This window comes from Dipodomys spectabilis, unplaced genomic scaffold, assembly GCF_019054845.1.
Source record: "Dipodomys spectabilis isolate Male_0828 unplaced genomic scaffold, ASM1905484v1 ptg000001l, whole genome shotgun sequence".
NCBI lineage: Eukaryota > Metazoa > Chordata > Mammalia > Rodentia > Heteromyidae > Dipodomys > Dipodomys spectabilis.
Window position 1 is genome coordinate 28631599 of NW_024870678.1, and position 18501 is coordinate 28650099.

The window sequence follows — 18501 nt, forward strand, 5'->3', positions numbered from 1 at the left end:
TTCCAGTGGAAATTTGAAAATAGGTAACTTTCCAAATACCAAACTCACAACTGGATAACAGAACAAAAAAGAAAATGCACTCATTATTTTAAAATACTAGATCAGATACGTGATGGCCACATCTGATTTTCTTCTCCTTTTCCTTTAATATCTTATTTGTTGTTGTGAATTGAAACAATTTGTTAGTTCATGTCTTCTCTACAGTTTTGTATGACAATTAGGAGTGATTTGAAAGGCAATGAATGAAATCTAATTTGTCTTTTGGAATTAGCTTTACTTATTACCTTGGTGGTTGTATGTATATATGGTACTTATGCATAATTGATACCACAGGACACTCTAACATCTGTAATTTAATTAGTTGTTCACTGTTACATAAAGAGCACCCTCAATTTCCAGCATAACTCATCTGCCATTAATTTCGCCCTTATGATTATGACAATGTGTTTGTGAAGTAATCAGTTTTAGAAAGACTTGCTGTGGGCTGGTATTCCTGAAACACTGGGAATTATTCATTCTTCTAGTAGGGGGCTAAAGTATGCAAAATTGAAATAAGAAAATTAGAGCTGAATCTAAAAGCATTTTCCATTAACTAATGATAGGAAAATTTGCATCCTTTTGCAGCCTTTTACTTGATTTAGGGAGAAAGAAGATAGATGATTATTCATAAATGCAAACATGTTTAGCAGCTGATTGATTCTGTATAAGAAATACATGATGATGATAACTTTAGAGATGATTTATCTAAAAGTATGTTTATATTTTTCATTAGAGAAAAAAAATACTTTCATCTCTTGATGTTCCCTAATATTATAATGTCTTCTTTTTAAATAATAAAATAGCCCTTGTGTGCCTGAGGGATTCTAAGTAACTCACAGAAGCATGAATGTCAATTGCCATAGTAATTATAGAATTTGCTACATGCCTGTCTGATATCTTTGAATGCATTGCATCTTAATATGCACTTCTGATTCTCCTAGGGTAAAATACTACCATTAGCATTAATCCAACATTCATTTTGTTCTTCAACTTTTTAAATCTTCATGAGACATTTTTTTTTCTATAGTAAACTCACCAAAATAGTTGTCAATTAAATATTTTAACTCTAGAAGCCCATAACTTAGGTTCATAACCCAAGAAGAATGCTACATTCATAGACTACATGTTTGGGAGTTCCATTGGTCCTTACAAAGTATGGTAGAAGTGGAGATTTGAGTCACTTTTAAAGGACAATTTGGAGAAGACGTTAAAGGAATCATCCACCACCCTCTGGGTTGGTAGAGACACACCATAGTGGTTTTATCAGGGCTGCTGAAACAGTGCACAGCTGACTGTGTGGCTTGAATAACAAACCATTCCTGCACATGTCTAGAGCTCTCAGTCTGTAACAGATCACTTCTGCACATATCTAGGGCTCTCAGTCTGAGTCCAGGTGTCAGTGGATTTTGCTTTTCCCCCATCCCTTGAAACATCTCTTTCTTGGCTTAGAAATGGTTATCACCTTTTGTACTGACGGTGTGCTCCTCTACTCTTCCTACAAGGACACCAGGCATATTGGATTATATATTATAACCTAAAGTCCTCATTTTAACTTTTAATTACATTTGTAACGACCCCTCCCACCCCCATCACGGAGTCAAGGGAGCTTACAACCCCCACATAGGCTGTTTTCATGGGCAGCCTCAGGGAGGTGTGCAGTTTTTGGGGTAGTAACCAGTGTGTGAAATCGAATTTCTGTTCTAGGGAGCTCTTGTCAGTATGGATGCCCTTTCACCATCAGATGTGGACACATGGAAATTTTACACAGAAGTACAATTTCCTATTTAGTTATAAGAGTATCTTGGCGTTTTTCTTTTTTCATTTTAAAGAGGAAAAAATATTCTCAGGACTCATCTTTTCTCCATACCAAAGAAAAAAAATTGTAAAGATCCTTCTGTATCTCAACGGTGCCTTTTCAGCCTGGCATTCAATCCCAGAGAACAGATTCATGGATTAAAATAAGGAAAAACAGTTCATTTTTTAATAGTAATCTCAGATGTCTGTGGTTGATTGCCTAGGCTTCTTTTTTAGCTATCACTCACTCATTTATCAAACAACAGCTATTAACTTTATTCAAGCCATGGTCCTAATAGAATCTATGATCTACTGCTTCTAGTGTATGAGTTCACTGTATACCCTTACAAAGTCTGTGGACCTTAGAAATGTACCTTTTCACTCAGGGAGCTTGACCTTCATGAATTAGTGAGTGTTCCATCATTATATAAGAAATACTTGAGATTATTCACTTATATAGAGATAATGTTTATTTTGATGACAGTTTGGGAGATTTTCCTTTATGATCCGTGAGCTCATTGCTTTGGATGAGCCTGCATGTCATGGCAAGAGCACAGGATGAGGCAAAACTGTTCATCTCATGGCCAGGAAGTGAAAGAAAGAGGAAGAGACCAACAGGTCCCACCATCCCCTGGAACCTGCCTTCAATGATCCAGAGACCTCTGAGTAGGCCCAAGCTCTCATTAAGACGTGCCAACTAGGGAGCAAATCTTTGAAGACATAGGCCACAAAGGAGGTTTTAGAGCCAAACTATATCATTAGCATGTATTTTTGACATGACATCATTGTATGTAGTATAATGCGACTAGGGCAGGCATTCATTTCTGGCTTCAGCTTTGCTTTTGAAATACTTAGTGGTGCACATACAGTAGATTGTAGAATTGTCTAAGTGGAAAGACTCTGGGCATCTTCTATTTTTTTGCCGTGCTTATTTTTACTGATTGAAGAACTGTCAGAATGAGATAAACTGATTTAGCCACAACCACATAGTACATATTAATGATAGTTATGAAATTGATTTTGAGATTTTTTTTTCAAATCACTTCATTATTTCTAGTTATGGCCATATCTAGGACAAATAAAATCTTTCAACCTTTAACATTTACCTAACTCTTCTTAATAGTCTCAATTTTGTGAGAAAACCATTATCATCTATCATGAATAAGAATTCAAATTTTTTTGTTCTGCCTACTTTGCTGGCAGACTGCTCATGGATTTCTTAATATTTTTTAATTTTTTTGGTCAGATAGAATTGAACTATGCTCTGAAATTAAAAAAAAAAAATCCTCAATAAGTTGCCCCCAAATATTTGTGTCTGTTTGCTCTGAGACTTGGCAGCCATTTAACTTTGGTAACTAAATTTCACATCTTAAAACCGAAATAAAAATATCTGGCCATCCTACCCCATAAAAGGTGATGGTGAAGGGCAAATGAACTAAAATATGCAAAAAACCTTTATAAGATAGAAAGATAAAATTGATTTCATTTATAAATCCACAGCCTCTTTCAGTCTTCATCTTCTCAGGTTAAAAAGCATTAATTTTCCAATCGTCCTTCTAGAAATAATGGAAATTAGAAGCATTTAAATCATCATTTAAAGCAGTCATCTAGAGTATTCATTTACATTTCTTTCCTCTATAATGACTAGGTTGCAGTAGGTCATTTTCCTTTCTACTCTAAAACGCGTATGATTCAAAAGATTTTTATTCTTCTGGCTAAAATTATTACAGTAGTTACAAAACTATCAGAGAAAGCAAATGCTTGGATAGTGCACTGTATTACTGACTGGTCATTTTTATCAGCTTGCTGTCATCCATCAAATTTAAGCGTCATTCTTGACACCAGAACTCTCAATCTTATGGCCCAACAGAACCTGGCAGAAGTGGGGGTTGTTTTTCTGATTTATTTTGTTTGTATTTTGTTTTTGGCTGAGGACTATTGGATATTTATAACATCATTACAAGTCATACAAAATTATCAATATCGTGAACAGCTGACAAGAAATACACATGTCTGTCCTCTGGTGTTTCAAGGCATTTTGCAGACCTCGTATGATAAATGCCATCCTTTCGCTGCCTGGGTATACACATCCTCACCCTACCTTAGTCATCCTGGGTCTCTTGCTCACACTTGGCCTTTGTCTCCCTTCTGTTTGAGGCATTCCAGCCTTGCACCTTTGATGACTGATTTTCCACTTACCTTCGATTACGCACTAATCTCTTAAGCCAGGAGGGTCCCATCCTGGTTCTTCATTTCCATATATAAAATTTGATCTTGTGTTTTCTCTTACGTTGTTTTCTTAGCTTACCTTACCTTGCTTGTTTGTGAGTTTGTTGTGGGTAGGAATCATGTCTTCTGCTTTTTTCTTGTGTCATCAGTGCATAAAACAATGCTGGGATTACAGTAAGCTTTTGTTCCTGCTGGTAGTGTGTGCATGGACAGGTGAAATTTTTTATTGTGTTCCTGATGATGTTTCTTTCTTGTATTGTCTGGATAGACTAGCATCATACTTTAAGGCATGCAATCATTGAGACCATTTTTCCCCTAAGAGATTGCCTTGTCTGTGGCCATATTCCTGTACTGGTCTCTCAGTCCACTTAATGGCCTTTTGTTATTTTCTCATCTGTGGTTTCTTTTCAGAGGATTCAAAACTTTCTGATTTTGGAAAGGAAGAAAATTAGCATTGTCATGTGAATTAGGAAACTCATGAAAAATATTGAATCACAATTTATAAGCTGTTCAGCTTTGGGTTAGTTTGGAGCATATTTCTTCCATTGGGAGAACCTAGGACTGAGTATTGTAATGGAAAATGTGTTTACGACAGCCATATTCATTTCAACATATAAGTGTTAGCTAGTTCATAAATTAATTCTGAGTGTTATACATATTCATGTCAGGGTTCAATAAATTTTTGGATATGATTCTGGGCCCAGAAATGAAGACTGAGCTTTTCATGGAATGTCAGTGCAGCCGTCAATCTCAGTCCTCACGCTGCAAGAGAAGAACTCAGGCAAGATGAGGGGTATAGTAAAAGTAACAAGAATACTTATTAGGAAAGAATATGGCAGAAAGGAGATTACATGGCACCTCTTTAGGGTACAGGAAAGCAGGAAGGACTATGCATATTACTGGGTGAGGGTGCCAGGAATGGGGTCTCTCATGGGGCTCTTTATCCCCAACAAAGAAGAGAGCTGAACACAGACTGATAGCAATGAAATACACCCAGGAGGTGCATAGGAGAGCTGAGCTGAAATGCAGCAGCCATCCCCTGCCCAAGGCAGCATTCCTGTCTTCCTTTGTTGGGCAGATAGGTCATTGGGTGGAGTGTGAGTCATCCTTCATTTGGTGCAAACTCTGGTAGCCAGGCTGATGGACAAGTGGTGCTGATGTCACAGTTGTGCATCTGTGCGTTCCCAAGTTCATAGGAGAGACGAGGAGCATGCTCTTTATAGAGATTGGATAGTCCTCCCGTGAGGTCCTGTGCATCCTGGGACAAAAAGGTCGTTGTAGGGTCATTGTCCCCATCTCCTGATGGGGACAGTACATACTGAGTAAGGCTCTGCTCAGTCAAACAAACTCCTCATTATCAGGGCTTCTGGCCCAGGAATTTTACAGTAAGCTCTGGTAGTTCTTCAGCACTGTTTAGAGGTCTCAGGTATTTGAAAGCCAGGAGATCTCAGGATCTGGGCTTACCAGTGAGTTGCCGTAGTAATCATAAAAGAGTACATCACTTGTTGCCCTGATACTCAGGGATCTTGTGCTGTCTGCCTCAAACTCATCTTTCAGGCTAGCATATCTCGGCAGACTTGTTTCACACCTCCCAAGGAGCTAGAATTATAGGCATGTGCCACCATGCCTGGCTTGCTTTTGAAATAGGATCTCACTTGACCCATCAACCTCTAGTGTCTGCCCAATGAATACCTGGGGTTAGAGGTGTATACTACCATACCCAGCCCTCAATATCATTTAGTATAATTACAAACTCTAAACTACTGAGAAACTACTTTGGAAATACATCCTGCCAATCCATCAGCATGCTTTCATTTTTTAATAATTTTAATTTTACGTATCATGTTAAGTAGGCAGAAACTAGCTTGAACATGTATATTAATTAGTACATGAGTAAAATGCCAATAAAATCAAGACCTAACTATAATTTTGCAATAAACTATTTTAAATTAGTTATAAAAATTAAATAAAATTAGTTACATATGTATCTGTTTATCTAGTTTTAAAATAGCATCAGTTACTGCGTCCTATATAATTACATAAACATTTGGTCATAGATTTTAGGTCTACTGTACTTGTGGATAGAAAATATAGCCTGAGAAAATTAACAATAATACCCTAAACTGAAAACAGATCCTGAATCTGATATAATGAGGCATAATAAGCATTTTTTCGAACAATGTGTTATTCTATTGGAAATACCATGTACTACTAATTTTTCCCCTCCCCAGGACCTGGTACCATGGCCAACATTTGTTCAACAAGTTAGTAATTCTCTGAGAAATACTGCAATAAGTCTAACTCTCTACTTTTAAAGATCAAATGCTTCTTCTGGTCAACTTTTAAAAATGAAATTGTGGGGCTGGGAATGTGGCTTGGTGGTAGAGTGCTTGCCTAGCAAGCATGAAGCCTAGGTTCAATTCCTCAATACCACATAGACAGAAAAAGCCAGAAGTGGTGCTGTGCCTCAGTGGTAGAGTGCTAGCCTTGAGCACAAAAGGCTCAGGGACAGAGCTCAGCCTCTGAATTCAAGCCCCAGGACTAGCGAAAAAAAGAAAAGAAAAAGAAGAAAGAAAGAAAGAAATTGAAATGATGTCTCATTGACATAATGAAAAATTATTTCCTAATGTTGATTAATTAATACATTCCCTTTTTAATTATACTTTGATACTGCTCCAAATACAGCTTCCACACCTGGTTGCTTATGATCATCAATGATTAAAATTGAAGTAGTAATTTATAGACTGCATCAATAGATATTAAAGGAAATGAAGATAATAAAATTTTCATTTTTCTTACATTTGATTCTAGCTTTTTCTTGGTGTGTTAAGTTGCATGCATATTAAGTATAACTTTAGCAGTTCATTTAAATTATTGTTTTTGTAATTATTTGCAGATTGTCATAGGGTTTTTTAAAGTGAAATCTTTTCAGCTATATAGTTATTTCCCTCATTTTGTCTTAATTTGTTCTTCTTGGGTTATATGTTAAGTGTGAAATGATTTCAAACTAAGTCTTTCTCCCGATTTGGCCAGATGTACTGTTAACTATGTAACAATGCTAAGCTGTAGATTTCATATGAATTGTTAAAAGTGAATAGAAAGGTTTTCCCATGAAGATGTGGTTATTTTTCAATGATTTGCTTTCAAGAAAATAAATATTTAGTATACTTTATTCCCTTTTAAATGCATCTAACAGACTGAGATTCTTATAATTTCAGGGGCCGGACTGGAAAAATTAGAGTGCAGAGTTTGAAGATTGGATTGATGTCTCTCTCCAAAGGTCTCTTAGAAGAAAAATACAGATGTATGTATGACCTTTGGTAACAGTATTTTTTAGTAGTTGTAACGATCATAGCAATTCATTGGGAACTTAGTTTATTTGATTTGCCAATAACACATCACACTTTTTAAATCCCTGCTATGTATGTATTAAGTTGCACAGATGATGGTATTTTTTGACAGATGTGTGTGAGTGAAAAGTGGATTCTAGGAGCCGAGCGCCAGGTGCTTTGATGGAGTGGGAACTAATGACAAATTTTTATCTCATTTGATTTTTAGAATAATTTTCCCACAACGTAGTTATTATGATTCCCGTCATCTAGCTGGAAACATTGATGCTGAACTAGATTGAAAGTCCAGTCAAAGGCTGAGGGTCCACAAACTCACGGGGCTAGAGCGGGATCCTTGGTGATTATAACTAGGCTATGTTCCCTGCTTCTGCACATGTGCGTTGTTTAGCCTTAAAAGTGGATGACAGCTCTTATGGATATAGGCAAATGCTGATTCTTTCTTTTTTTCCTTCTTATTTATATCCTTATTTTTGTTTTTTTGGTGACACTGGGGTTTGAACTCAGGACCTGCCTGGAACTCACACAGCATGCATGCTCCTGGTGCTGTACCACACGAGCCACACCCTCAGCTCTTCTTTTTTCTGGTTACTGTAGAGACAGAGTCTCACTGAGTTTTCTGCCTGGGCTGGCTTTAAACAGAGATCCTCTGGGTCTCAGTCTCCAGGGTTACAAATGTGATTCACAGATGTGCTCTTTCTAAATAGTTATATTTTATAATTGCGGCAAAATAAGATGATGAATGCTTTTAATTTTCTTTGTTCATTCATTATCATCAAATAAACTAATTATTCCCCCTTCGGCTGTGAGTTGATGGAAGCTAAGCTGATATTGGAAAGATCATGTGCATAAGAGTGAAGAGGGTCCCTTTTAAATGTCCACTGCATCGTGGCTTGGGGTGTTGAGCAGGTTTCTCAATCCTTTAGCAAGGAGTTAACCCCTGGCTAGCCAAGGAGTGACTTACTCCCCTTTTATCCTGTAGGAAGCTGAAATTTAGAGCATTTTCTTCCACTGAAAAATGAAGCTAATAATGTCTCCTTAGAAAAGAGTTAAAGTTCCTATTTTTCAAAGTGCCATCCCCGTTAATAATTACTGTAGTCTCCATACTCTTAACTGTCAGCATTTGTCTTTGGATAAAATTTTGTTGGTAAAATGTGACCTATCTGATGCCACCATGTTTAAGCCCAGTTGATTAAATCTGTGTGTTAGAGGAGAGGTGCATCTCATACATGATAGGGTGTCATAAAACAAAAGAAGGGGCTGTGGTTGCAGCTCAGTGATACAGCACATGCCCAGTAGGCACAAGGCCTGGGTTCTATTCCCAGTACCCAGAAAACAATATCCTTCCTTCTCCCAACAATTTTACACACACATACACACACATACACACACACACACACACACACACACACACACACACACACACACACACAGAGCGATGGAGCACAGGTTCTATCACTGAGCTGATTTTTGAGTCTGAAGGGAACTTGCATTCATTTTCAAAACTGGGCCAGTGCTAAGGAATTAGGATGTCTGTGAGATCACTTAATTTTGAGTTTCAAGTCAAGAACACCATGGCTTGATTTTCTTTGCATAGTTTGACAAGAATGTCAGTGAAAAAGAGGATATAGATTTGTGTGTGAAAAGGAAAAGCTGATCATAAGATTAAGAGGTGGGGAGCAAGAACCTAGGAAGCCAATTGGAAAAATAAAAATAAATTGCATAAAGCTTTTGTTTTGTGGTACCTTATCCAGAAATCAGATAGTTTTCTGTATCACAGTCAAGAAATTTCAAACTTTCCAAAGCTGAAAAGTTACCATTTCTACCATGATTGGGAAAGAAAAGCGTTAATGAGAGCATCAGTGTTCCAAAATTAGAAAAGGCATTTTTCATCATCTATGCTTTGAGGTTTTCACGTGCTCCCGAAAAAATTGGGATTCTCTGAAGGTAACAGTCATGGCTCTGAACTTACTTGGAAAAAAATGCAAATTCAGGCACAAAGCCTGGCTCTGTCCATAATACAGCATTAAATGATCAGGGGAAGCAGAGGCTCCTTACAATGAAATTTCCTGCTATATAGTTTAACCCACAACATGTGCTATTTTAAGAACTTAATTAAATAAGAACTCTCCTAGGTTGCCATCTTTAATCTAAATCTTTACTTGGATACTGAGAGGTGAAATGCTCCACGTTTTGCTTTTACTTTTGCATGCAGGCCCTGAGCAACTCAGATTCCACTTTTTGATTTCCCCAGTGATAACAGATCACCTCATGATTTCCTTCGTTAGGATTAATATTCAAGGCAATTTGCTCTTCAAACTCAATGGCAGAGGTGCCATTTGGGGGTCAATTGGAATGTGTGTGAACATTGATTTTGCAGTTTCCAAAGTCAATATCTTCTGGCCAGTGACAGCTCACTCTCTCTCAGTGACTTCCTGAGGACAGCCTGAAGTCTGCTCTGATCTTCCCTGCTCCTTGTGCTTACCACTGAGTGGCCTTTTGGCCTTGCCAAAAGCAGATTAGCAGAGCATTCTTTCCAGAGGCCACGTTGGACCTCTTTTGTGCTAATTTCTTGGAATTTGGGTTTGAGATATGATTTCTCTCGATAACCCATTCTTTTGATCTGTCTGCCTTTTTCAACCTGACTATAATGTTTTAAAATTGTAACTTCAATAAGAATTTAGCGGTACTGTATATCTCAATGTGCAAGGAAACCCTTCTGTTTTTACATGGTGTGAGTAGTCTTACCTTCTGTGTGGCCTGACCACATAACTATGTCCCTCAGTGTAGAGAAGAAGTTGAGCATGGTTAATCTGAAAGTGTGAGCAGTTGCTCTGTACTGATTATTGTGCTTGTGCATCAACTCTGGATTTATTGAGCAAACCACATCCCAGGAAGGCACTGACAATGAGCACCATATTAAGATGCATGGATAGATACGTTTTGGCTGATCATAGACTTATTCTTAAATAATGAAAAGAAACAAGTGGAACACTAAGCATATCTAAGTGAATGAATGGTAATAAAAATTAAATTAATCTTGATTGAGTTTGCTCTTCCCATGTGTGCTTATGATTAAAAATATATTTCATTATAATGACCGTCTATCACTGAGCTTGGTTCAGTTGTTTGAAATGTCACTGTCGTCAGCGTTAGATCTCACATCATTAATACATGTTTGTCTGTTAGTCACTTATCAGGCATTATTGTCAAATAGATTTTTTTTTAAATCACATGAAGAGCATTTAGATTGCATGTGCTTTTAAATGATTAGACCTTGAACACTCTTTTTAAAAGATTATTAATTTCTCTAATGCAATGGATTATTTGTATTTGAAGTTTCTCCCTGTTCCAAAAGTAACTTATCCTACTGCATTAACTTTATTGTTGGAAACATTATAACAAATTTAATCTTTTGACAGCACAGTATGTAAATGAATAAAAAATAAATCAGTGCTGGAAGGAGAGGTTTAATTTCAATGATTTATGAAACCTAGAAAATAGAAAAGTATAGGTTTTTGGTTTTTGTGGGGCTTTTTGGTTGTTTCTAATTACAAAAGCTGAAGAAAGAAGGGATGCACAACTTTTTAATGCTTTTAAATTTGGGGAAAAAAGTCTCCTTGACTGATAGAAAACAGCTCATTTATACATAATTGATTATTTGTATATAATTTTTCATATTTAACTAATTATATATAATTAATCATTATATATAATAAGGAATGAGAGACTTACCCTAAAAAGGAAAAGGACATACCTCCTTATTTTTTAGTGTTTCCTATACAAATAGGCATGAGCACAGAAATATTTTTAGACAGCTATAATATATAATAGAATATTGAATTTAGCAAGAAACAACGTTGGTAAATCATTAAATTTTTAAGGTACACTACTTAAAGAACTTTCATTCCCTTGATAAATCATGAAGCTTTGTTTTGGCTCATTCTTTTTTCTCAAGGGCATCTCTTGCTGAGACCATAAAAAATTAACCCATGTGCATTTATTGTATTGTTTGGAAAGGAAATTGTAGCTAGGCACCAATATTCATGCCTGTCACCACAGCTACTCAGGAGGCTGAGATCTGAGGATCAAGGTTCAAAGCTGGCCTAGGCAGAAAAGTGCAAATTCTTGTTTTAAACCCACAAAAAAGTCAAAAGTGAAGGTGTGGTTCAAATGGTGGAGCTCCAGCGCTGAGCAATAAAAGTCAGGCTAGTTCATAGGACTCTGAGTTCAAGCCCCAGCATCAGCACACACACCCCAAAAGGAAGTTTGTATTGATCTGTCTTTATGTATTGATATACACCTATGGATTCTTTTATGGTGAATATGGTGGTCTCTTTTTTTTTTGGTCGTTCATGGGGCTTGAACTCTGGGCCTGAATGCTGTCCCTCAGCTCTTCAGCTCAAGGCTAGCGCTCTACCACTTGAGCCACTGTGCCACTTCTGGTTTTCTGAGTGGTTTTATTGGAGATAAGAGTCTCACAGACTTTCCTGCCCAGGCTGGCTTTGAACCGCCATCCTCAGATCTCAGCCTCCTGAATAGCTAGGATTGCTGGTGTGAGCCACCAGGGCCTGGCTTTTGTAGTGTTCTTTTTTTTTTTTTTTAAGATATACAGTGCAATCCACATTACTGAAGATGTGCTTTGAATGAAAGAATGCTCTGGGCAGGTGGAAGTTAACCACTTGCCTCTCCCTCTTAATAGTTCTCTTTAAGGAGGTGGCAGGGCCGACAGAGATGTGTGACCAGCGCCAGCTTGGCCTGTTACTTCATGATGCCATCCAGATTCCTCGGCAGCTGGGAGAAGTGGCCGCATTTGGAGGAAGTAATATTGAGCCTAGTGTCCGCAGCTGCTTCCAGCAGGTAAACCCAGGCATCCTTGGCGTACAGGATGGATTATGAAAGGGTTCTGGTGACGTTCCAAGAGAGGGAATGAACACCTTGGACTGGAACCAAATCGTGGAGGACTTTGGGCACAATCCCAGGATGTTCGTATTTTATTGTTTTAAGGCGCATTGAGTCAAGGAATACTGACACCTATAGCGACACACTTTTTTAAATAGAAGTTAAATGGCTGCACTTGGCCCTTCCTCTGCCTCATTCTACCATCTTGCCGTTCTTCCCTCTCCTTCCCAACTCTACTGATTTAGTTCCTGGATTCCTGACTCACGCCCTTGAACATGTGCCTTCTCCCTAGAATGTTCTTCCTGCTCTTCCACACATCCTACTGAATCTTGAGATGTTACCTTATCTCTCAGATCCTGTCAACATCCTTCTCTTTTCTTCAGATGAATGTCTCCCTCTTCTATTCAGCTTAACATCATCTGTGTCTTCCTTCTCCTCCTCATGATAGTTCAGATTTCATATTAAATTAGATAATTAATTGCTATTGCAGCCTGCATGCCTCCGTGAAGGCAAGAGCTGGGGCCTAGCTTCTTTTCTGTCCAATCTTAGCTCAGGCTGCTAACACAACACATCATAAGCAGTGTGGCTTATGTATTCACTCTAGAGGCTACAAAGTCCACTCAGTCAAGATCTGCCTTCAGATCTGGTGTCTGGCGAGGGTCCGCTGCATAGACAGTACTTCCTTACTGTGTTCTCACATGGGGAAGGTATAAGTCAGATCTCCTAGATCCCTGTTAAAGGATGCCAATCTCAGCCATGAGGACCTCACCCCCTTAACCTACTCCCCTTCCACCCCCACCCCCACCCACTCATGGCATCCATCCCCTTGGGGGTTAAATGTTAATATGTGCATAATACCTCAAATATTTGCTAAATAAATGAATTAAAATATCTTGGTGCTCTTTGTAGGTGTGTGTATGTGTGCATACACACACACACACACACACACACACACACACAATCAAATTAGCAAACTTTTCTTTAAGAATGTATACCCAAAGGGAGAATGATTTGAAAAGTTTTATACCAGTCTGAGTTGCTCATTTTCACCTGGGAAAGTAGTTTTCTTTTTAATGCTCACACTATGAAGACACTTTATAAATATTACTGATGTCATACATATGCATAAAGTACAACCTACAGATATTTGGCCAGAGCACAGCCCCATGATTTATCACTGCTGAGAAAAAAAATTGCTCACACTGTATCTTTGAGGAGAATCGATGTCATGGGTTATTACATTTTATAATGGACCTTTTTCTTATTTTAGAAATAAAAAAATACCCAATGACTTCTTTTCCCCCAAATATGATTTATAGTCACATATGTTGGCTCACTGAATGACCTCAAAAACAGCAGGAGAGTGATGGTGGAGATTTAACTCTGTACATATAGAAATTACTCAGAATTAGGATTCAAAGAGGAATTGAGTGTCTGTCTGGGCATGGTGATAGATGCCTAAGAAACCTAAGATCTTAGTAGTGTGGAGAGTGGAGCAGGCAGATTGCGTTCAGGGCCAGCCTGGCCTACAAGGTGAGATTTTTGACACAAACACTGAAAGGAAGGGGAAGGGGGGAGAGGGAGAGCTCAGAAATGGCAAGTCTCATATGGTTTATCATGATAAACTTGTGCGTTTTACATAGTGCATTCAAAGCAAATCGCCTTCCTAATGTGATGCCCCAAAATGGTATGTGACAAAATAACATCTTTAGGTTAGGTTTTCTTTTCTTTCTTTACTGGTCCTCTACCAGTAGAGCCATAGTTCTACCTATTGTTTTTTGGTGTTAATTGGAGGTAGGAGTCTCATGGACTTTCCTGCCTAGATTGGCTTTGAACAATGATCCTCAGATTTCAGCCAGAATTACAAGTATGAGCCACCGTCACTTGGCTCGGTTTAGAAAATGGCCTTCAAGTTGGTAAGGTTAGTAGTGAGTCTTCACTTCATAGTTTCTTTAAATATATATTTGTTTTTAAATCAGAATAACAACAAGCCAGAAATCAGCGTGAAAGAGTTTATAGACTGGATGCGTTTGGAGCCACAGTCCATGGTGTGGCTGCCGGTTCTGCATCGAGTGGCAGCAGCTGAGACTGCAAAACATCAGGCCAAGTGCAACATCTGCAAAGAATGTCCAATCGTTGGATTCAGGTAGGAAGCCCTTCTGGTGCTGGCAGTGCGCCTGTTCTTCTCTCCTTGTGGGGTCGTGTGCTTTTATTTGTAGTTCCTCCTTATTTATTCCCTTTGAGGATTTGTCTCCTAAATATAAGGCATGCTCATCATATCCCATTACTCTAAGAATAAAATTCCTTCTTACAGTCACTATGGGAACTTATTCCACTACTATCATCATCATTATTATTTATATTACTTTGATTTTAAAAAAAACACCAAAGGGTTATTTTTCCTTCTTTCTTTCTTCCTTTTTTTTCTTTAAATGAACTTCAATGTAGTTAGGTCATAGAAATGCTCATGCAGCATAATTGCATGATGAGTTGTAGGCATACAGGCTTGCTAGAATTTGGTGAACCTTGTAAGTCTTTAGTATCCAACCCAGTAAGCAGGAAATACTGTTTAAAGATGAGCTGACAAGAAATGAGATTACTTCTGCCAGGTTTGTTGTGAAGAGAAGTGCTGCTGAAGTTTGTCCTTAACATTTCAAAATCAGAATGTCGGGTCTGTGGGCAGGATTTGTCCCCAGATGACAATGACCACCACCACCACCTCATCCTCCTCATCCTTTCTTTCCCTTCTTCCCTCCCTCCATCCTTCCCTCTCATCTTCCCCCTCTACTTCCCTCCCTCCTTCCCTTTGTACATTATATATGCTATATATGTAAACTATATATACTTTAAATACTATATATATAAAGTATATGTTCTAAAGTACATTCATACTTTCATGTGAGATATCTATCTTTTATAATACGACTAGTTTTTTACTAATTACTTCTAAATTAAATTTTAATGAAATCTGAGCTCGAAGGGATGGTTACTACATGTGGATATGTGTTCATCAAGGTCACAGATATCTACTACATGGTCAGCTCAGTGAATTTGAGGGTTAGTGAGTGACATTTCCTGCCGGCGCAGTACCAAGGTGGGCACTCCGAGACCCATTACTGTCCCTCCATCCTGTTCTGTTCCTATTCAGCATCACATAATGTCTTCTCACTCAGACATGTGCCCCCCCATCATGTCTAAACAAATGGAAATGCATTTTAGAAACTGAAGCTACAAAATTTTACCTTTTCATCCTCCCCACGTTGGAGACGTGGCTTCTCTTTGTTCCTAACTTGGAACTGGACTACTGAGCAAATTCCATACTTGTGGCAAATGTACCTTTTATTCTCTGGGTAATTTAAATGAATGAAATTCCTTACCACAAATGATTGATTTGGACTAAGTAACAAGAATTGAAGCCAGTGATTTTTCCCCCCCTCTAGGTATAGAAGCCTAAAACATTTTAACTATGATGTCTGCCAAAGTTGCTTTTTTTCTGGTCGGACAGCGAAAGGTCACAAATTACATTACCCGATGGTGGAGTATTGCATACCGGTGAGTACCAAGCCACTATGTTTGTTTGTCTGTTCTTGCTTGCTTTGGAATTAACTAATGTCTAAAATTTGCTACATTTATTTGGGCCTAAATTTGTTGTTTTGTTTTTGGGAAAAATAGCTTTTTCCAGATTGCTTGGCCTTATGTTTTCTTGTTTTGTTTCCTTTTTAACTAACAACTTAAAAATTAAAATGTACACCTTTCTCAGAATATGAATGATTTAATCAATGATTTTAAACTTTGTGATTTTTAAACTTAACTTTTTGGAAAGAAACTTTTCAGAAACCTATTTCTTAAGAAAATAAGTGACAAGCCATGAGCCTGTGGCTCACACCATAGCTCCTGAGGAGTCTGAGATCTGAGGATCAAAGTATGAAGCCAATCTAGGCAGGAAAGGAAAGTCCAGGAGACTCATATCTTCAATTAACCACCAAAAAGGAAAAGAAAAAAAATCAAAGTGGAGGTGTGGTCCAAGTTGTGGAGCGTTAGCCTCAAGTGAAAAAGCCAGGCCTTGAGTTCAAGATAGATAGATAGATAGATAGATAGATGAATAGAGAAAAAATAATGTTCCCTTTTGATAACATGTAAAATATTTTCATAATTAAATATTAACATTAATAAAAGTGTATAAAATGGAGAGATTAAAAATACCACTCATAGATCTAGCTCCTGAATAAGCTACCAACTGATGATTTTCCATATTCTAGTTTTACTTGGCTTTTACTTTTATGTGATATAGGTATATACACACACACTTTTATATGTATATATGTTTTCTGCTGACTTCTCTTGCTGCTGTCCTGGCATTGCATGTAGCAATGGTCCCCATTGTTGACATGCAGCCTGACTCTTTCCTCTCACAAAATATACAGTCGGATGAGTTAGTATTTATCTCACTAGTCCTTTAAATTTGGATCTTCAGTTTGTTTTCAATTTCCTGCTAGTATAAACCATGCTGGTAAATATTTTTAGTAAAAAAAAAAATATAACAAACCTTTCCATGTATTACCTCAATTAACATTTCCTTTGAATTAAGCACTAAGTGATGCACGTCAATAAATGTATTTTTATGGCCCAAAGACTTGATGCCTATCTATTTGCCAGAAGAGGTCTGTGCTGTATTACCTTATTATCATGTTTGTTATGTGTTAATCTTACCACAGCCCTGTAAGCATCAGACAGCAGCTATTATGGTTCCTTTAACCTAAAGCTATGTTTCTCTGAAATTGTCCTCATTTTTCTGTTAATTCCTATCCTTACCTTCCTTCCAAGTTGTGCCAGAATTTATTCATAGAGTTGTATGTACATTTTCCTTGGTTTAGGGATTCAAGTTCTCTTTTTTGAATCGTAAATCTACAGAAAGGCAGCAATACTGACAAAATGCACATACATAATTGTCCCATTCTTAGTATCCTATCTCAGATAAATAGGAACTCTGTGGAGAAAAAAAGCTCTAGAAAATGATGATAAATTGTAATGGATAAAATACCCTTGACGCCTGCTGACTTTAGGAAAAGAAAAAGAAAATCCTCCCAAGAAAATTGATGAAGCATTCTTTATTACTGTTACTAATTTTTTTTTTATTCCTGCAATGACTTAATGTTGAGCATTTACCATGTGTCAGAGGCTGTGGTCAGAATTAAAGCAAGACATGAAAGTTGTAAGGACAAATTTTAATCTATAAAACACTGTGTGTGTGTGTGTGTGTGTGTGTGTGTGTGTGTGTGTGTGTGTGTGTGTGTGTGTGTGTGTGTGTGTGTGGTGCACTCATTGCAATTTATACAAAGATGACTAGATGTGAAAATAGGAGAATGAAAATAAAGAGAATGAGAATAGAGGGGGCTGGGTAGCTCAGAGAAGGACAGGTGACCCAGGAATGGTCAGTGTAAATGTCCCGAGGCCAGCTGTGTCTGCTAGCTGGAAATGGAGGGAGTTAAGACTCTTCCTTCAGAGAGCTTGAGAGACCAGACTGCGGCTATGCTTTCTGGTGATTACATGACAAAGAAATGACTTTCAGGTCCCTAAGAAAGACAGTGAGTTGTAGGAAATACTGGTGTGTCTCAAAGGTTCAGAAGGTGGATTCAAAGTCATAAGGCTCCTTTTAGTAAATGCTGTGGAAATGGTCAGGGGCCATCTTCAACCCTTGGCTAGAATAAGCAATAAATTATACTGGCAGATTAAGGATATTTTCAAGCAGGCTTGTTTGTGGGGGTCATTCTCAGAATACAGCTCCAACTGTGGAGCTAGGAAATGATTGGTGTTGAGAATCAAATATTTTTTTTATTAGCATATACTAGTGATTTCATTGTAACATTCCTACACACCCATTCAATGCACCCTGATACATTCACCCCTCCACCGCCCCCTTCATCTCTCCTCTGCCCTTCTTAAAGCAATTTTAACAGGTTTCAGTGTTCTACTTTCATACATGCATATAAAACAACTTCAATTACATTCATACTTATTCACCCTCTCCATGTCCCGCTGGTGCTTGTTCCCAGAACGGCTGGTCTTAATTTTCTGTCATTCATTTTTCACTTTCTTCTCCCCACCCCCCGCCGTGGATTTTTTTTTTTAATTGTGAAAATACTGTACAGAGGGGTTACTATTTACACGGGCAAGGTAATGAGTGAATTTC

The 18501-nt window shown here is 37.9% G+C and overlaps 1 protein-coding gene across 3 annotated transcripts in view; it reads left to right on the forward strand.

Moving 5' to 3' along the window:
* Positions 1-18501, forward strand: part of Utrn (utrophin) — a 425153-nt gene that overhangs the window by 363849 nt on the left and 42803 nt on the right. For all 3 annotated transcript variants that reach the window (XM_042693071.1, XM_042692992.1, XM_042693156.1), the window contains 4 exons: positions 7281-7366; positions 12112-12269; positions 14291-14457; positions 15752-15863. In XM_042693071.1, the coding sequence (XP_042549005.1) occupies positions 7281-7366; positions 12112-12269; positions 14291-14457; positions 15752-15863 (523 nt within the window). The remainder of the gene's footprint in view (positions 1-7280; positions 7367-12111; positions 12270-14290; positions 14458-15751; positions 15864-18501) is intronic.